At 50.4% G+C, this 19,558-nt stretch overlaps 2 protein-coding genes across 2 annotated transcripts; both read right to left on the minus strand.

Moving 5' to 3' along the window:
• Positions 1–4,820: 4,820 nt before the first annotated feature.
• Krt35 (keratin 35) lies at positions 4,821–8,383 on the minus strand. The gene is made up of 7 exons (XM_006992861.3): positions 7,913–8,383; positions 7,079–7,161; positions 6,729–6,885; positions 6,348–6,509; positions 5,945–6,070; positions 5,236–5,456; positions 4,821–4,968 (listed from the first exon to the last, which is right to left on the minus strand). Exons 1-7 carry the CDS (start codon positions 8,381–8,383, stop codon positions 4,821–4,823), a joined length of 1,368 nt encoding a protein of 455 aa, XP_006992923.1.
• A 5,769-nt stretch (positions 8,384–14,152) lies between these two features.
• LOC102916456 (keratin, type I cuticular Ha6) lies at positions 14,153–17,906 on the minus strand. Its single transcript, XM_006992862.3, has 7 exons — positions 17,259–17,906; positions 16,521–16,603; positions 16,130–16,286; positions 15,488–15,649; positions 15,261–15,386; positions 14,878–15,098; positions 14,153–14,513 (listed from the first exon to the last, which is right to left on the minus strand). The coding sequence occupies exons 1-7, from the start codon at positions 17,715–17,717 to the stop codon at positions 14,318–14,320; spliced, it is 1,404 nt and encodes a 467-aa protein (XP_006992924.2). The 5' UTR covers positions 17,718–17,906; the 3' UTR covers positions 14,153–14,317.
• Between the last annotated feature and the right edge of the window lie 1,652 nt (positions 17,907–19,558).

Consider the following 19,558-nt stretch of genomic DNA (forward strand, 5'->3'; position numbering starts at 1 on the left):
TTTTTATTCCATTCAGAACCCTAGACCGTGAAATGGTGCTGCACATGTTCAGGGTGGGTCTTCTCACCACACTCTAGAAACACACACTAGAAACACCCTTGTGGACACGCCCAGAGGTGTGTCTCCTAGGCAATTCTAAATCCCATCAGTTGTCACCAGAGACTGACCATCACACTGTCTCCTCAATAGAAGTTGGGCTACAAGCATGTGCCCTACCTTTCCAATTACTTCCTTCGGAAGTGTTGGCAAGAGGACAGGAAGTGGAAAATGCCACCCAGCCCTCTCACTGTTTAAGAGTTCAAAATAGAAACCCTGCCTTCTGATGTGTGCTGTGACCTATAAAAGCCCCCTTGTCCCCCTGCGTCCCAGTTTCTTCATGAAAACGGACTAAAATGATCTCTCAAGAGACGGAGCTACAGCTCAGTGTTACAGTGCATGCCTAGCATGGGTGAAAACGTGGGTCCCACCCCCGCACTCTCATGACCCTCCCCCAAGAAAAGAGATCTTCCAGTGTGACCCCCTGGAACAACCATGATTTCAGTAGCTTTGTCTCAATGGACAGTTTAGAGGAGCTGGTGATGTCAGGTGGGAGGAGGCATGAGAACTACGCCAGCTACCCGAGCTGAGACACCTCAGCCGCCCTTCAGCATCATAACCAGCAGTTACTGGAGATATTTATGTGCCAGGCACGGCACCGGGTACTTGACATTAGTTTACTTACTTTGTCCCTTTTCTTGTTTTTTTTTTTTTCTTTCTTACTCTTTACTCTTTGGGACTCTTGCCACCCAGCTCCTACATAAAGACAAACAGTGTCTTATTCTTTCTCATGAATTATTGGCCTTAGCTTGGCTTATTTCTTTCTCTTTTTTTTTCAGAGCTGAGGACCAAACCCAGGGCCTTGCGCTTGCTAGGTAAGCACTCTACCACTGAGCTAAATCCCCAGCCCCAGCTTGGCTTATTTCTAGCCAGCTTTTCTTAACTTATCCCATCTGCCTTTTGCCTCTGTGCTTTTATCTTCTCTATTTCTGTATTTCTTTTTTTCTTATTCCGTTGTTGGTTGTGTAACTGGGTGGCTGGCCCCTGATTTCTCCTCTCCTCTCTCTACCTGCCAGTCCCGCCTATCCTTTCTCTTGCCTCACAATTAGTCATTCAGCTCTTTATTAGACCAATCAAGTGTTTTAGACAGGCAAGATAACGCAGCTTCACAGAGTTAGACAAATGCAGCATAAAAGAATGCAACACATCTTTGCATCACTAAACAAGTTGTTTCACAGAAAAAACAAATGTAACACATCTTAAAATAATATTCTACAACAGTCCCTGTTCATATTACTTTTTTTTTTTTTTTTTTTTGCTGTGATGAAATACCATGATGAAAGCAATTTAGGGAAGAGTTGACTTTGGTTTTTGGTTCCCAGTTTGAGGGAATAGTCCATCATGGCAGGGAGGTCACAGCAGTGGGACCTTGAGGCAGCTGGTAACATTGCATCTGTAGTTAGGAATCAGATAAAGCTGCCTAGTTCTAGTACCAAAAGGCCCGCCAACTAATGCACAGGCACCCAGCCCTGGCTCTACACCAGCATCAACCAAACAGTTTTCAGACATCCCAGTATGAGGCCAAATCTCAGGCCAACTAAACCAGGATTCCTGGGCATCAAAGCAAGTAAGAGTTGTCTGTTTTTTTATGTTGTTGTTTTGGGTTTGTCGGGTTTCTATTGCGAAGCTCTCCGGGTCATTCCCGTGTGCAGACCAAGGTGAAAACATCTGGCCACATGGAGACACGACTGTAATTTAAAAGCAAAGGCAAATGAGATGAGTAAAGGGAGGGTTCTATGGGATCTGGTGAAAGCCATCGGGGAGGGAGGTAAGGGTTTGGAGGGGGCTTCTGGTTCTGAGGTGTCAATGAGAAGACCATGCCTTATATAAAAACAGACTTCACTAGAGTCTGGCTCAAATTGTACTGCTGGCCACAACTATCAGAGCTGAAACCGATACTAACACATGTAACTTCTTGGTTTGTTTTTGGTTTTTTAGATTTTTTTTAATGTATGTGTAATGGGAGAGTATGCATGTGAATGAGGTGCCCGTGGAGGCCAGAGGGCATTGGATCCCCTGGAAATGGAGTTACAGGCTTGTGAGCTGCCTGACATGGGTGCTGGGAACCAAAACGAAACTCCAGTTCTCTGTAAGAACAATAAACACTTTACGGCTGAGCCAGCCCCATAACTTCCTGTATACTTTGGCTAGCCTGAGGTAACGGGGCATTGCTGCCTGGAAAAGCTGCCTCAAAATTAAATTCCAGCAGAGAAAAGTAGATGCCCACTCTCAGGGCATCCAAGAACGAGTCAGTGTTGGCCAGTTTCCAGATGCCAGCTGTATGCTCAGTAAAGTACGAGGGACATCACAGCAGAGTAAGTGTCACCTGCTCTGTTTTCCTCAGCAGAAAACTGAGACTCAGAAAGGGACTATAACCTGCCAACACTCTCCCACAGCGGTGAGGCTGGTAGACCATGGTGGAGCTGGAGTCCTAGGTCCCTCTGGCTCCATGTTCCCGTTCTGCACTCCACTCCTTACATTGATGGCACAGCCTTCTCCCATCACTAAAACAGATGATAGGTAGGTAGGTAGGTAGGTAGGTAGGTAGGTAGGTAGGTAGGCAGACAGACAGACAGACAGATAGAGATAAGCAGACAGATAGATGGTATATAGGTATGTAAGCAGATAGGCAGGCAGGCAGATAGCTAGATGGATGGATGGATGGATGGATGGATGGATGGATGGATGGATGGATGGATGGATGGATGGATGGACGGACAGATAGATAGGTGATAGATAGGTAAATGGATGAATGGATAGATGGATGGTTGGATGGATGGACAGATAGATAGGTAAATGATGAATGGATAGATGGGTAGACAGATAGATAGGTGGTAGATAGATAGATGGATGAATAGACAGATAGATAGAAGTTATAAGTAGAAGTGAGTGTCCTCCCTGTCTTATACCAAGGCCTCCCTCCCATGTAGAACAACCCCTGCCCATGGTTCTTAGGATCCTACCTCCCACATATTTATGCTCAGTATGGGTTTATTGAATAAAGTGAACGAGACAGATGCCTGAGGCTCAGCAAATTCAACCATTGTGTTCTAAGAAGATAGTAGTACAGTCTACCTAGAGCCAGGTTGTTGGCAGATACCAAAGGCCTCAGCCCTCCTGTCAAGGGGCTTAATGGGGAAGATTCTGCCGCATAATCAGAGGGAGCTGGAGCTATTCTGATGTCCTGGAGGGACAGATCTCAGTCCCAAATCAGTCCAGTACCTTCCACCATCCTGTGCTCCACCATGGAACCATGATCACCCTCTTAACATCACTTAGGTTCCTTAGCAGGTACCTCTGTCATCTTTGAAGAGCACATGTCCCTCTGGAGACAATCTGCCTTCTTGTGTAGCTTAGAAAGTGTACCCTCACCTCTGTCCCTTTCCCATTGGACTTGGAAGAAGACGGTGCTTTGCTTGGTCTTTTGAGGGGAGACATTCTGAACAAAAATGGCAGGCTGCAGCAGGGGATGCTGGGAGTTCCTGCATCTGGGCCTCACACCTCACTAGTTGCTAAGAGCACATGGGGGCCTCCTGGGTCAAGAGCTTCTGAGTTACAAGTGAAGTGAGTCCCAGCCCAGGCTCAGTCTCCGTTGCCTGCGTGTGATGGAATTGTGAACTTAGGAGTTAGGAGATTTCCTGAACTGGAAGAGTTTCAGGAAAGGGCTGCCAGGGAAGAGGGGAGTTAATATGAATGAACCCTAAATCTCTGAGGATAGGGCACATGCCACTGCTTTATGAGGAGCATGTACAGGCTAATCAAGTGACCCCAATTCTCTCTCTTACTTATCTTTATCAGACCTATTCTGTGACACCCCCCCCAGGGTTGCTATGTATACCAGAAGGAAAGAAGGTAACAATCGTCACCACACAGGGACCTTGCAGAAAGGTCTTCATCAGGGAAGCCAAGCAAAAAGCCTCACAGCAAGGCCTTCAGTTGACAAAGTGCTTGCCTTCCAAATACAATGACCCAAGTTCAATCCCAGCACTCACATTTAAGGAAAAAAAAAAAGAGCCAGGCATGGTGGTACATACTTGTAATGTCTATGCTTGAGAAGCAGAGTTAGGTAGATCCCTGGAGCTCTCTGATCAGCCAGTCCAGCCTATTTGGCAAGTTTCAGGGCAAAGAAATCCTGTCTCAAAGTGGGGGAACGTGGATGGAGCCCAAAGAATAACACCCAAGGCTATTCCAGACATGCACAGATGGCAGGGGTGGGGTGGGGTGGGGAACACTCCATTGCAGTCTTCTAACCACCCCCAATGAGAAGCATGGGGACCCTGTTATTTCCAGGGTCACCCTTGATCAAATATTCCCCATGCATCTGCCCAACAGTCAATCTGAACCCAAGATGGACACAAACCAACACGAAAATGATGTGAGTCAGTCACTGGGAGCCAGAGCAAACGGCTTTATTGTCCCACCCTGGGTACACTGTATTGAATTTCAGAACCTATGAAAACACACTCAGAAAGAAAGACTGGCCAAGGAACAGGTCCAGAAAAGAGACCCTGGAGCCCATTGAAATGATGAGGAGTCAAGTCCCGAAGGGCAACCAGCCTCAGTTGACAGGGTCTAAGAAACATTAAAGCATGCAGGGAGCCCTCTCAGGGCCTGGGCCTGGGTTCAGCATGAATGGAGAGATCTGGGCTGTAAGAGTTAGAGTTGGCTAGAGGCCATTTCAGAACCCAGAAGGCAATGGCCTTGACCCTCTGGATCTGTCCTTCTCAGAACCTGCCCCCTGGGCAGGGAACACAGACAGGGCGGGGGCTGTTGGTTGCACGGGCTGCTCCGGAGCTGCAGGAGACTGCTGGAAGGCAGGGGAGGCATGATTTGGAGGGTGAGTAGTCAGGGGCACACGGGTTGCAGGGAAGCCTGGGAGACAGAAGAGAGTCGGTTACTATCATACTCCAGTCCGATAACACTGAACAGATCCTAGACTATACAAATCCTGTCCCCTAGTTTTACCCAAGGGGGAATAGGTACTCAGAGAGGAAAACAGAACCAGCCAGAGCAAACGAATGAGTTTGTCCGAAGATCAAAGCTAAACCCCCAAGGTTCCTGAATCAGAGTATGTTCTTCCTGGGCACCATGTGGTCTCCCCAGAACTTTGGAGAGGTGAGATCATGCAGCCATACTCACTTGCTGTCCTCACTCTCCAGCAGGCCCCGGTACGTGTTGATCTCACACTCCAGCCGGGCCCGGACGTCCAGCAGCACCTGGTACTCCTGGTTCTGACGTTCCAGGTCAGCCCGGATCTCACCAAGCTGGGACTCCACGCTGCCGATCATGCACTGCATCTGGGCCAGCTGGGAGCTGTAGCGGGCTTCTGTCTCTACCAGGGTGGAGTCCAAAGCATCTCTCTGGGAGGACGAGGGTTGTGGGAAGAGGGCCAGGTTAGAGGCCAGAGAACTATCAAGGAAGATCCACTGGGTCTCAGTGGGACTTTGGAACACCAGAATGGAAGCTCAGAGAGTCACTGAGCTAGGAGAAACCACAGTCGAACACCACTGAAGACGAGCTAGCCCAAGCTCCTGTAGCCCCTTGATCTAGACAGCATTTTCTTCCTAGCAGTACCTCTGGACAACTAATAATTACACAAAAGTAGATCTTACATAAATAAAGGAGTCACTACCAGGACATAGAGGAGGTTACCACAGACCCTCTTGTCTTTCACCACAAGGGCAGTTGTGATGTGTTTCTGGCCTTCGCACCCTCCTCTCTACACAGGGAAGCCCTGAGCAAAGAATTTGAACTCTAGGAATCAGTGTGTATGGCCACCGTGTGGAAGCTGGGGGTTGCGTGCCTCCAAGCTTGGCTCAACAGCTGTTCTACCCACCCCAGTGCTTACCATGCTCTGCTGGGCCTGCAGCTCAATCTCTAGGGAGTTGACTGTGCGTCTCAAGTCAATGATGTCTGCCTGGCAGGACTGCAACTGCTCCGAGCTGGACACAACCTGCTGATTCAGCTCCTCGGTCTGAAACATACCCACACACAGGATCTGATCAGGAACCCTGAGGTCTCAGCTTCAAAGGTTACAGAGATCACTTGGAACCATGAGTATGATGAATCAAGGACAACCTTCCAGATGACCCACTCCAACCCATTCCTGCCATGCTTGCTGGAAAGACCGCATGGTTGCAAGATGGAGTCAAAACAGTTGTAAAACCATCTCTCTGGCTTCTGATTCAGAGCCCCAAGGACACTTGTAGATGACTTCACCTCTGCTGCACTGACTGCTTCCAGGTACCTACCTGGGTGTCATACCAGTCTTCTGCATCCCTCCGGTTATTCTCCACCAAGGTCTCATACTGGCACCTCATCTCCTCCAGAACACGGTTCAGATCAACAGGTGGAGCAGCATCCACCTCAACGTTGAGCCGATCGCCAAGCTGGCAGCGCAGTGAGTTCACTTCCTGTGACACAGATAGGGTCTGTTTCTAGGTGCCTGCCTTAGTACCCTATGCTGACCTCCTCTCCCATGCTCACCTCCTCCCCCGTGCTCACCTCCTCCTCCATGCTCACTTTCTCCTTCATGCTCACCTCCTCCCCCATTCTCACCTCCTCCCCCATGCTCACCTCCTCCCCTCATGCTCACCTCTTCCCCTCATGCTCACCTCCTCCCCCATGCTCACCTCCTCATGATTCTTCTTGAGGCAGAGCAATTCTTCCTTCAGAGACTCCACCTGTGCTTCCAGGTCAGCCTTGCACAGAGTCAGGTCATCCAGGATCCTGCGCAGACCATTGATGTCCGCCTCTACCAGCTGCCGCAGGGAAACCTCCGTCTCGTACCTGGAGACACAGAGCAAGGCACCCAAACCTGCAATCCCATTTGTATCAAAGTCAAGTCCAACCCCAGACTAGCCTGGTGCTGTAAGCTCTGCCCTCAGGCCTCAATGACTGAGTGCAGCTGAAACCCTGAGACCAACCATCACCAGCATCCAGCTATATCAGCCCCAGTTCGGGGACAAGCAGGACCACTCACTTGGTCCTGAAGTCATCAGCAGCCAGCTTGGCATTGTCGATCTGCACCACCAGCCTGGCATTCTCTGCCTTGCTACAAAGCGTCTGGGGACACAAAGAAGTGATTTCATGTAAGAAAGGATTGTTCTATTGGTGGGAGCTTCCCCCCGAGTCTGGCAAGAGCTGCCCATGGAAGGAGGTACATTCCCATCCTTGGATCTCAACAGCGTGGGGCTCCGTGAGAGATGACAGCTGATGTAAACCCTCAAGATCCCTTGCAATGTGGTGTGCCTATGATGTGTAGTCAAGGGCTAGAGAGAAGGCAAAGGCATATTACAGGAAATACTGCAGCGTGAGGGAATGACCATTCCTCCCACCTTCCTGTTCCCCAGGCCTGCTGTGGGTCCAAGGCAGGTCACTGCTAACAGGTGTGCTCTAGTTCTCTGGTCACAAATGCTCCATCTGAGCCCTTCAGGAATGAGGACTTACAGAGAAGGCATCTTCTCTGCTTTACAGATGCAGAAACCAAGCTTCACTAAATACACCAAATCCGTGTGGTTTGGCTTTTTTAAATGAGGACATTAAAATTCAGAGAGATGGACAGTGATAGCAAAGTTTACATGGCCAGTTAGTTAATACACTCCGTATTCAAGTTCTGAGTCTACTAATTGCCATCTGGGTCACTTAATAAGCCTGACCTTGAGTGTTCTCATCTGATAGGCTAAGATCATCGGGGAGAATAGAAGAGGACGTAGATATAAATAAGCTCTGTTCCCTCTAAAAGTTCCCCATGGGATCCAGGCTATTATCACACATGTTCTGGCTTCTAGACCTGAAGCCACTCCAAACCACTCACCTTCTTCTGGAGCTCCTCCATGGTCCGGAAGTAAGACTGGTAGTCGGGACACATATAGGGCACCTGCTGCTCACACCACTCTCGGATGCGGCTCTCCAGGCTGGCATTCTCCTTCTCCAGCTGCCGCACCTTCTCCAGATAGCTGGCCAGGCGGTCATTCAGGACCTGCATGGTCTCCTTCTCATTGCCAGTGAGGATGCCCTCCCCAAACCAACCTCCACTGGTGCCATAGCTGGTGGCAAAGCCTCCCGTGGGGAGGCAGAGAGCTGGAAGGCAGCTGGAAACCCTGTAATTGTTTCTACCCAGGCCAGCAGAACACACAGAGAAACTCCGGGCTCCCCGGGAAAGACTTGGCAGCTTGCAAGAGCTGCTGGAGTACATTGTGGTCATTCGAGTGGAGCCCCCTCCAGCTTTACCTGGGCTCTTGAGGGATCCAGAGGAGAAGCTGGCCTTGAGGCATTTGGAAGCCATGGCCACAGCAGCCCAGTAAGCGGTAGATCTCTGAGAGTAGACACCTCAACACAGAGAAGCAGCTCCCTAGCCTGACTTTATACCTCTGCCCCAGTGGGCGTTGGTTGGCCCTTACAAAGTCTTTTCTCCTCATTAAAGTTAATTCCACTTTCTATCAAAACCTCTCATTAGCCTGTTATTTAGCTACCCATGGACATATCCTGGCCTCATAAAACAGAATCCCCGTTGGACAAGTGGATATGGGGAGACTCACCCCCACAGCCCTACACCCTGGGAAGACCCAGTCTGCATCAGCTCTTCAAAGGGGCCTGTCATCAGAACCCAGACCTCAACCTCTTTGTTAAGCAGGCGTGGGAGTCCAGCCACCCATCTTGTCTTCTTAGTCTTGTCTCTTTTGATGGACAGTCTGGGGAGGGGGTAAAAAGCCTGCAAGTGGCTAGAAGGCAGGGGTCTTGTAGCTTGGGCAAACATAAAAGGCTCTTGAATAGACCCAGAAGATATGGCCATGGTGACCAACTGTCCCAGGTTCCTCTGAACTATTGTAGTTTTAATGTGATCCAGGGAACTTTTTGTCCTGAACAAAATGGGACAGTTAGTAACCTTCAACCAAAGAGAACCCTAACAGACACTCCCCTACTTCCTTGCCAGAAGTTCTGTCCTGGTTACATAGCCTCAACTCTAACCAAAATAATTCAAAGTCAGTTCCTGACCCTGTGAGAGCTGGAGCCATGTTTGGGAGGACAGGACTTTTCCAGCCCAGGTAGAAATGGAGGATTTCCTTCTAGTTGCCTGAATTGGCAAAGGGGGATGTGAGTGTTTGATTTATACATTTCCTCAGCAGGTACAAGGAACCTGAACCTCCGAGGCTCATCTCTGCTCTGGAAACTGGCTGACCCAATGCCTAGAAGGTTTGATGATGAGACATCCGACCAGTCCAGTATGTGAACAAGTGAGCCCTGGAACCAGGACTGAGGAGAGACGGGGATGGGGATGGAACGCCGTAGGTGAGAGCCTATGGGACGTGCCTTCTGCGCTGTCCTGTGGTTTGGGATTCTGCTTACTCTTCTAAGAATACTTGCTATCTTCCTACTAAGAAGCAGCCATGAGCTGAGACCAGCAGTGAGCCAGGTATGGTGCTCAGCACCTTCCCACGTGTACTCTCTAGAGGCCTGAACTCATGGTCCCCATCCTGGAGCTGAAGACATCAAAGCTCAGATATAATAAGAACTTGCTTAGCATCTCCAGCTTGTGGCTGGCAAAACCTGGGATTCTGTCCCAGGCTGCTTGATACGATAGTCTATGGAAAACAGAAAGGAGAGAATTAGAGAAGATCCACAGGGCATGAGGTTCACACCCTGGGATCCCAAGAAAAGCAACCTGACCCGGTAGTGACATCTGAACTTGTGGGCTCGAATAGCCCTACCATGAAGCACCTGACTCCACCTCTCAGGGTCTCCCTCGGTTTCTTCTTCTGTAATGAGAACAGATATCCATCCACGCCTGCACCCTGGGTCGCCTTAAGCATTAACTGAGCTTGGAGAAGCTCAGACAGCACCTGCTTGTGGCAAGTGCTCCTTGTGGCAGCAGCCAGCCCCTTCACAAGGGCAGTCTTGTTGAACTTGAACTTGGTGATGCCGGGCAGCTGTCATTAAGGAGTGGGGACAGATTCTAGGCACACAGTCCACTATCCCGTGAGCCAGGTAAATAGGTTTGGAACCCTCAGATATAGAACCCCCATGAGTCACTGCACCCTTCCCACCCTCTGGGACCCGGTGTGATCAGCACCCACCCAGCATAGTCCTAGGGTCTCACTGGTTGCCTCAGCCTCTCCTCCCTGAACCGTCATGCCTCGGTGCATAGATGCAGCTGAGCTGAGAGCCTGGTCGAGCCTCCTGGAGTATTTGTATTTCCCACCCATCCCCCTCCTAGGCCACAGTCTCCTGGGAAGGTGCTCTGGGCTCATCAGGGAAATTCTGAAGTCGTGTGGCCCAGAGAAGACCCGGGAATTCTGTATTAATCCACTCAAGCCTGGGGGTCACATGACTTCCTTGGTGGGGCTTTACTAAAGCCTGGGCTTCCTAGATAGGGACCAAGGGCTGTTGGCAGCTTTGAATACTCCTCCAAACCACCCTATTAATGGCAATAGCAGCGGGGCCCTCCATCACCCACTGAGCACCCAGAATGTGCCAGGACCTGTGCTCAGTCTTTCTACACATCCTCTCACTCAGTCCTCCCAGCATCCTCATGAGGCATGAGATTGGCACTATCAGCAACCCTACTGGATAGATGAGTACTTGCGGTGCTTTAGGAGCCAGCCAAGTAATAGCAGAGGTGGCAGATACGACTCTTGTGCAAAAGTGTGCAGTCCCCTTAAATTAAACCCCCAGCGCCACCTACACCCTGCATGGATAGAAGGATGCCAACTCCCACAGAAATCCCAAGGTGGGGCAATGAATAGTTTATGCAAGGTCCACAAAGGCTCAACTAGGAGATCATAGCCCTGCCCCTCCAGTGACTCCAGTCCTCAGACCTGTCGCACTGCCTCTGGGGGCTCAGTCCCAGCCATTCCTTCTCCTTAGAGCTCACAGCCCTCTCCAGTCCTGCTGTGCCCACCCAACACTCAGAACCCATGCAAGTGACTGGGAGAGACTCCCTTTGTCCCCTGTGACCTGCCAGCCTCTGTCTTGTGCTCCAGCCCCATCTTCCCAAGGAACCACCCTGGGGACTAACCTCATACTTCTTTTGAAACACCCCTGCAATGTCAGAAATAGTGAGGCCCTTCTAGATGTCTCCGAGTGCTCCAATGAATGCGAGAGTGAGAGCGTGAGTGTGTGAGTGAGTGTGAGTGAGTGCATGAGGGAGTGACTGAGTGAATGAATGGACTGTGTTACATAAAGAAACAAAGGGTTTTGGGGAGAAGAAAGCATAGAATGGAGAAAAGGAAGAAAGAACGAATGACTGGAGAAGAGGGGAAGGCATCCTTCTGCTGGTCCCACTCTCAGAGATAAGGAGGCAGAAACTCCAAGACAGGAACCAACTGCACCTGCCCCAACAAGCCGGGTCCCCTAGCAGAGAACAAAAGCCACCTGCTCAAGGAAGACGGGCCCATGAGGCAACTCAAAGGTGTGGCTGAAAAGTCCTGATAAGATGTTTTTAGATAATAAGATTTTTTAAAAAACAGATAAGTAATGTTTTCAGTGCTATGAAATAGTCTATAAACTGGGCTGCTCCATTTCTTCCCCCACTACCCCTTGGAATTTAAAAAACTAAAATAAAGTAAATTAATTGCCTAGAACCCCATCTCAGCAGGAACTAACATTGTTTAGAAGCCTCCTGATAATCTTTCCCCTCAAGATCTCTGTTCTCTGTCCAGATGTGCTCCACGCTGTCCCCAGAACATGGCATGAACATGCTCAGCCATGCCCTAAAATGCCTTCTCCCTTCTTGCCTCCTTTTTCTGCCCATCCTTGAAGGTTTCTGCCAAATCCAAATCTTCCCGGAACCCTTCCCTAATCACGCCGACACTCAACAATCTCCCCATGCTGGCAACTCAAACCCCTGTCCTGCCCTGACTCTTGCTATCCCCGAACTGATCCAGGGAGTGAGAGAAGGTCTGCAACTGGGTGACTGCTCCATGGGAGCCATGCCTGTTGTTCACAGTTGGTGTGGCCAGTCTCATGTCCCTGCTCCTCCCTGACTGAGCCCTGGTGTGTATTAGCACAGAATTTACTGGATGGGGTGGGGAGGTCTTCACGCCTTACCTTCTAATTTATTCACTGAAGCCTGAGTGATATACCAGATAGTGTATCTAGAAAGTAGAGACTAAACTGACCACCTTGGAAGTAACTGTCCTGTGTCATCTCATCTCTCTCCTAATGTCATGGAGAGAGAGATGGGGTGGGAGTCAAAAGAACCAAGTCCTGGGACTTTCGATTGTTGTGCCGCGTTGCACTCCAGTGTGTCTGTCAGTGGCCTCAGTCAAGGGTGTGTGGGTGAGGTTGAGCATTGGAGGGGTTCCTTCACTAACTCGAGTGCTCTGAAGGATTTAGTAAGAATTGAAGCAATGACACACGACCAAAGCAATTACTCACAATCGCACAGGGCTGTTTGAGCGTAGCCCAGAGACTCTTCGTTTTCATTCAGATCAACTCTGCCAAGCACCACATTTTGAGTGCTGACACACATCATCCCATCAGGGCTCCCAGAAGCTCCAGTTCGCAGATGGACTGTTGAGACTAAACGAGTCCCTGAGCATGCCTGGGCATGAGTTGGGGAGCTACAAAGCAGCCCCAGCCAAGACACTTCTGTTCTACCTGTGAACATCTCCTCCTAGGACCTAACTGGGGTACTTCTGCTGAACCTCTGGCTTCCTCATGTTTGGCTTAGTCACCAAATATATGGTAGCGTTGGCAGCACTACCTTGGCCTCAAGGAAGAGCCCAGAGGCAAAGGCAGAAGAGCTGGGTGATGGCCAGGACTCAGTCCCTCACTGCTGTGTGATCTGGTGTAAGTCACTCCCAGCTCTGGGTCTGTGTTCTGAACTGAAGAATGGGTCAAAAGGCAGAGAGGCCAACAGGGAACCTCTGACTTCTCAGAGGCCCTGCTTCTACTAGCCCAGTTCAACTCCATACACAGGTCAGCACAGCTCAGCCGGGCAAATCCATACGCCCTGAGCTCCACCTCCCATAGCAGTCTGGCTGTCCCGGGCACCACACTGTCCCCACCACCCTATACTTCCTGTAATTGAAATATGGGAGTTCATGCTGCCTGTTACCACAAAGGCCAATGAATAGAAATGGGAATCCAACCTATGTTGTGCTTTATTAGGAGAGATGGTAATCGGAAAAGGTAATGGGTTTATGTCACTAAAAAAAAAAAAAAAAAAAAAAAAAAAAGGCCTCTCATCTCATCTCCTGCCAGCAACTTCATAGGACATGGGACCGGATGAGAGACTAAAAGCTGTCCATCACTCTGGAGCTCGGTCGGGCTGTCAGATGCATTCCTGAGACTTGTGACGTCTGTGCCTCTATCATCTCAGTACTCCCCCCTCGTTCTGTGGACGTCTGTGCTCAGGGACTTCCTGAAATTCTAAGTCTAGTGGCCATCTGCCATCATCAACTTTGTGCTCCTCCCGGGACATCTGAGCTGGGGGTGGGAGTTGTTAGGACAGACAGACCATTAACAGTGCATACCTGCTAAGCTCCTAACGTCTATTCTGGGGTCCTCTATTACTCTCATATCCCCATATTAGAAACATGGATTTGCCGGACTCTCTGTCTTCACCTCCCAATTCACCCCAACTCCCCGCCATGGTGTGGTTGGCTCAGGCTAGGCCACCTGAGACTGGCACTCTCTGGTTGGCCCTGGGACTCATCTCTAGAGAACTGAACCATGCTGGGAAGTGGGGGAGACAGGAGCTCGCCAAGGGAGAAGGTAGGAAGGAATGGGAGATGACCACTGATCCCACCAGGCCTGCTAAAGAAGGCTGGAACCTTTGCATCTTCTCTGGCTATCATAGGGTAGGTGCCTACAGGCAAAGCCAATCTGGGAACAATGACCGGCACCCACCAAGATTGAGGTGGGGGTCAGTGTCTGTTGACCAGAACCTGAAGCATCTCCAATATTAAATATTTTCGATCACTCAGCGACTTTACTATATCCCATGCCCAAACACCCCTGGACACTAACCACGGGAGAATCAACAGAGTCAGCCGGGATCAGGTTTGCTATGCCAAGAGAACACTTTATTGGGTATGTTTCCAGGGGAACCTGGTTTGCATGGCGTAAAAAGCACAGTTAAGACCAGAAACAATAGATGAATTTTAGTAGAAAAACCTGCTAAGCAAGGAGGGCCCTAGGAAGGTGCAAAATCATTTAGCTGCCAAAAGCCACAAGGCGTCCTCCTTCCTGTGGCCTAGGCCTCACTTGTGGCCGGTCACAATGCACGGGGCACCACGTGCTCCCTGGAGGAGACAACTCTTCCATCTCTGAACTCCTCGGTGATGGTACGGATCTGGGTGCTGACCTGAGGAGCCGGGGTGCAGGGTCCAGCCGGGGTGCAGGGTGTAGAAGGGGTGTAAGGAACTCTTACAGCAGGCTTGCATTCCGTGGAACAAGGGTGGGCAGGAAGCCTGAAGAAATGAAATCACATATGATGCACTTGGCACTGGAGCCTTAGACCGATTTAGGGAATCATGCTGGACAGTAGTAACAACAATGAATGATATCAGAGCATTTCAATGACTCTGAAACCCCAGGGAAGGGAGGGTGGAGCTGTAGGAGGGAAGACTAGGAACTTCCACCAAAAAAAGATGGTTAAAGGTGGGCTTGTGCCTCGGCTTAGCATGTCCCCTCGAACATTTTTCAAAGCGCAGGACTAGAAGGAATCTTCAATGGCTTTAGCTTAATTACCTTCATCTTTGTAACAACCACTCAGCTCTGAAAGTGTGTCAAGCCCTTTCTCAGCCCAGCTCTGGGAGTCCCAGCATCACTCACTTGCAGTCCTCGCCCTCCAGCAAACAGCGGTAGGTGGCAATCTCCGACTCCAGCCGGGCCTTGACATCCAATAACACCTGATACTCATGGTTCTGCCGCTCCAGGTCACAGCGAATCTCAGCCAGCTGGGACTCCACGTTGGTGATCAGACACTGCATCTGAGCCAGCTGGGAGCCATAGCGGGCCTCTGTCTCGGCCAGGGTAGATTCCAGAGAATTCCGCTACAGTGGGAAAGAGGAGCGATTGAGGAGGAGGACCCACTCTCCTCGTATTCGCACACAGTTGTGATTAGGCCCTGTGACAGCGTGATGATGGCCAGCACATTGGTAAGTCAGAGAGCCTTCAATGAACTGTGGCCAGTCAGCTGGGCAGAGACCACCCACCATGCTCTGCTGGGCCTGCAGCTCGATCTCCAGGGCGTTGACTGTGCGTCTCAGCTCGATGATCTCTGTCTGGCAACACTGCAGCTGCTCGGAGCTGGACAGCACCTGCTGGTTCAGCTCCTCGGTCTATGGAGGAGAGACAGCAGAACAGGACGAGACCTGGTGTCTCCCCTCCACACAGTGACCCCCACCCCACAGCCTACACAGTCCTGGATGGCCAGCCCCACCTGAGTGTTGAACCAAGCCTCCACATCTCGGCGGTTATTCTCCACCAGGGTCTCATACTGGCATCTCATGTCATCCAGTATCTTGTTGAGATCCACTGGAGGGGCAGCATCCACCTCCACGTTCAGTCGGTCCCCAAGCTGGGAACGGAGTGTGTTGACTTCCTGCAGTGACAGACAAAACACGATGGCATAAGGCTGTGAACAAGTTGCTGGCTTGGTAGGTTCAGTGACCTGGGTTCAAATTCCCCTTCCTCCCTCGGGTACCATAATAGAGGAGAGCTGGCCTCTTGGAACGTGGCTCTCCCCATTGGTCTATCTATACCTAGCCCCTTCTGAGGAATGGGGGCATGACACACCAAGAAAATAGAATTATTATCAGACTCCATAATCCAAATGGAGTTGTAATGTCATGGGCCAGGGTGTAGTCTCTGCGTGACTGAAGGCAAATGACCTCACATCTTTACGACCACCTTCTCAGCTGTAAAATGGAGCTTACAGTGGGCTCTCACTCTTGGGGTTACTGTGACGGTGAAATAAGATATAAAGGGCTGCATGTACTTCCTGCCATACAATAAGCCCAGGGGTCAGCAGGGACTCCTCAACTGGATGGGGACCTTGGGGTTCAGGTGGCAGCAGCCTCACCTCTTCATGGTTCTTCTTGAGACACAGCAGCTCCTCCTTCAGGGACTCCACCTGAGCTTCCAGGTCAGCCCTACACAGGGTCAGCTCATCCAAGATCCGGCGCAGGCCATTGATGTCCGCCTCCACCAGCTGCCGCAGGGACAGCTCCGTCTCATACCTGCACACAGAGAACCCTGCCAAGTCTGCAGCCGGGGAAGCCCTGGGCCAAACTGCTGTGGCTAACTTGGAGTCAGAAACACAGTGGTCCTCTCCCTTGTCCCAGAAGGAATCCAGGGCCTCTGCCATGTCTTCCCATTTACAACTGTATCTGGCTGTATTCCCACCTCACCAGTTCCCAAAGCAGGGAACAGAGTTTGACACAGAGCAAACCTCCCCTGGTTGGGCCACTCACTTGGTCCGGAAGTCATCAGCAGCCAGCTTGGCATTGTCAATTTGCAACACAAGCCTGGCGTTCTCAGACTTGGTCAGTAAGATCTGAAAAACAAGAGGTTTTCCCTGAACTGGGGAAGGCCCCGCCATGTGAAGCCTGTGGGGTGGGGAGCCCAGCTCACGGATGCCTCTAAATATAGGTGACATCTTCAAATATCCAGACAAGGAGGGAGAACAGGCCCCAGGAGGGACACACCACTGGCCCCATTGGTCCTGGCTTCTGTAGCCTTCAGGGTGGCCCAGTAGGATAGATCAAGGTGAAGTTCTGATATAGCAGAAGTGGGTTCTGAGTCTGGATCCCACATTCAAGTTGTGCGACCCTGGACAAGTTGCTGAGCCTCTCAAAATTCAACCCCCTTATCTGTTAGATGGGCGTAGTCATACCCCTATCTCCAGGATGAAGAATAAGTAAGCCAATGGCTAGGAAGGTGTCAGGTTCGGTACTACACCTAGTGAGGACTAGGGACACGATCCTCCCCCCTCCCCCCGCCCCCGGGCTAAGACAATGAGGGAAGGAAGAACAGCTGGTAACAGGGTACAGAGACCAGCAGGGAAGCCTGGGTCCCCAGGGAACCAAGCCCCAGAGAGTGGAGCTCTCCTTCTAGAAGGCTCCCCTGCAAACTTCAGAGAGTGGCTGAGTCTTGGAATGGGAGGCTTCCAGGAGCTGCCTGGCCAGCTGGGAGAGGCCCTGGCCCGTTACCTTCTGCTGTAAGTCTTCGGCGGTCTTAAAGTAGGACTGGTAGTCCGGGCAGATGTATGGGACCTGACACTCGTACCATTCCCGGATGCGGCACTCCAGCTGCGCATTGTCCTGCTCCAGCTGCCGCACCTTCTCCAGATAGTTGGCCAGTCGGTCGTTCAAGACCTGCATGGTCGCCTTCTCGTTGCCATTGAAGCTGCCCTCGCAGAACCAGCCCCCGCTGCCGGCGAAGCCAGAGGAGTGGCACCCAGAGGACAGATAGGGGCCCGGCAAGCAGCCCCCAAGGCCGGAGAAGCCTGTCCTGAAGGAGGACATGGGCCCCACAGTGCCAACCAAACTGGGGGCCCTGCAGGAGCCCATGGAATGGATGGAAGACATCCGAGAGAAGCTGCTGGTGGTGCCACAGAGGCCCCTGGCAGACCCGGTGGAGAAGGTCGGGGTGCAGATCTGGGTGGCCATGACGCTAGCGAAGAAGGTGGCAGCTTAGGCAGGAGCTCAGGCTGTGGACTCTCCCGGCCTCCCTACAGTGCTTATATACACTCTCCATGGATGGGGTGGTGGCGTGTTCCAGGTCTTTAGCTCTTGGGAAAGCCCTCTCCAGTCCCCGAAAGCCTATCTCATTAGAATGTCATTTTTGCTATCCATCAGAATGTCTTTCCTTGTAAAAGGAAAAAAAAATTGTTCAATTGCGTTTGCTAAGTCAGGACTCTCAGCCATCGTCATTTCCTAGCAGGCTAAATTTTATTACCTCTTCAAAGAGTCTTTGCCCCAGATCTCATAAACTGGGAGTGGCCTTGCGTGTGACATTTGGTTTCTGTCCTCCCTGCTTGTCTTCCCCTGGGGAGCCCAATCTGTCCGTCTGTCACCTGTACTTCCACAGGTGTTCATCTATGCCTGGGCCACCGGAGCAGCGAAAAGGGAGTACAGGATATATAGTGGAATATTATTCAGCCATGAAGAAAAAGGAAAGTATAGACTTTGCAGGGAAAGGAATGGGATGGGAAGGGACTGTGTTGAGTGAGGAGACTCGGGTTGAGACAGACAAGCTCCACACAGCCTCTCTCATATGTGGATCCCCACGTCTAATTTTTACATATGTGTATTTACGTTGGAGTGTGTGTAGAGGCCAGACAACTAGAAAGGGACCCATAAAAGAGACTTTAAGGGACAAGGGTGAAGGAGGTAATAGAAGGTGTGATATGGATAGAGAAATGGAAAAGTGGGGTGAAAAGGTGATGATGGGGAGCAGAGAGATGAGGGGAAAGCACGTGAGGAGCAGAGTCAAGCAAAACGAATATGTATCTGTTTATATAGAAACAGTCCATAAGGAACCCAATGTCTTGTAAGCTAATTTTAAAAATAAAATAAGGACCAGAAAGATGGCTCAGCGGGCCTCTGAAGCACTTGCCTGACAACCTGAGTTTGATCCCTGGATCCCAAAGTAGAAGGAAAGACCTGATTTCTGAAGGATGTCCTCCGACCTACACACACACACACACACACACACACACACACACACACACACACACTGTAGCAGGGCATGTCTGCACTCACACACACATATCGTACACATACACCCACAATAATAATAATAAATAAATTTGTTAAAAGAGAGAGTGTGTGTAGGCCAGTGAGATGGCTTAGTGAGTAAAGGCGCTTGCGACCAAGACTGATGACCTAAGTTCAATCCCCAGGCTCACACGGTGGAAGGGAAGGACCAACTACAGCGTTTCCCTTTTATCCTCACACACGTACCAGGTTTGCATGCACCTGTGTACACACATACACACAAAATTTATTTAATGTAATTTTTAGATTTTAATTTAATAAAATCAAAAGGGAACTAGATGTGGTGGTGTTGGGGATTTTAACTCTTCCAATTGCTCCTCATAACAATCATGGATCATGCCCAGCAAACCTCCACCAACTGCGGTCCATTGCCTAAATACTCACTCACAGGAATCAGGGGGCCAGTGCTAATACTTCGATCTGAAACCAGTGCTCTTAGACCCCAATTCAGGGTACCTAGAATTTAGGAACAAGAGCTCAACATTCCGATACTGGCTCCATCAATCATTCACCCTGTGACACTGAGCATGTCACCCCTCTGGGATCCTTAGTGGCCTGGTGGGAACAGTAGAGATCACTGTGCTGTTCTGCCTACTTCACACAGACATGAAGAGGATCCAAAGACAGCTGCAAATGTGTGCTGAAAGCTCCTACATACTTTAGAAGTGACGGTTAGCCAAAAAGAAGTCTTTAATGATGATTTATGGTAAGACAGCAAAGGCTCATGGGTA

This window comes from Peromyscus maniculatus, chromosome 8 (assembly GCF_049852395.1).
Source record: "Peromyscus maniculatus bairdii isolate BWxNUB_F1_BW_parent chromosome 8, HU_Pman_BW_mat_3.1, whole genome shotgun sequence".
NCBI lineage: Eukaryota > Metazoa > Chordata > Mammalia > Rodentia > Cricetidae > Peromyscus > Peromyscus maniculatus.

Coding starts and splice junctions, on each gene's coding strand:
- Krt35 (XM_006992861.3), bottom strand. CDS start 8,383: ATGGCTTCCAAATGCCTCAAGGCCAGCTTCTCCTCTGGATCCCTCAAG. Junction 6,510..6,728: donor TCAAGAAGAATCATGAGGAG/GTGAGCATGGGG, acceptor TCTGTGTCACAG/GAAGTGAACTCACTGCGCTG. Junction 4,969..5,235: donor CTGGAGAGTGAGGACAGCAA/GTGAGTATGGCT, acceptor TCTGTCTCCCAG/GCTTCCCTGCAACCCGTGTG.
- LOC102916456 (XM_006992862.3), bottom strand. CDS start 17,717: ATGGCCACCCAGATCTGCACCCCGACCTTCTCCACCGGGTCTGCCAGG. Junction 16,604..17,258: donor CCGAAGACTTACAGCAGAAG/GTAACGGGCCAG, acceptor CTTGTTTTTCAG/ATCTTACTGACCAAGTCTGA. Junction 15,387..15,487: donor AGGCTTGGTTCAACACTCAG/GTGGGGCTGGCC, acceptor TCTCCTCCATAG/ACCGAGGAGCTGAACCAGCA.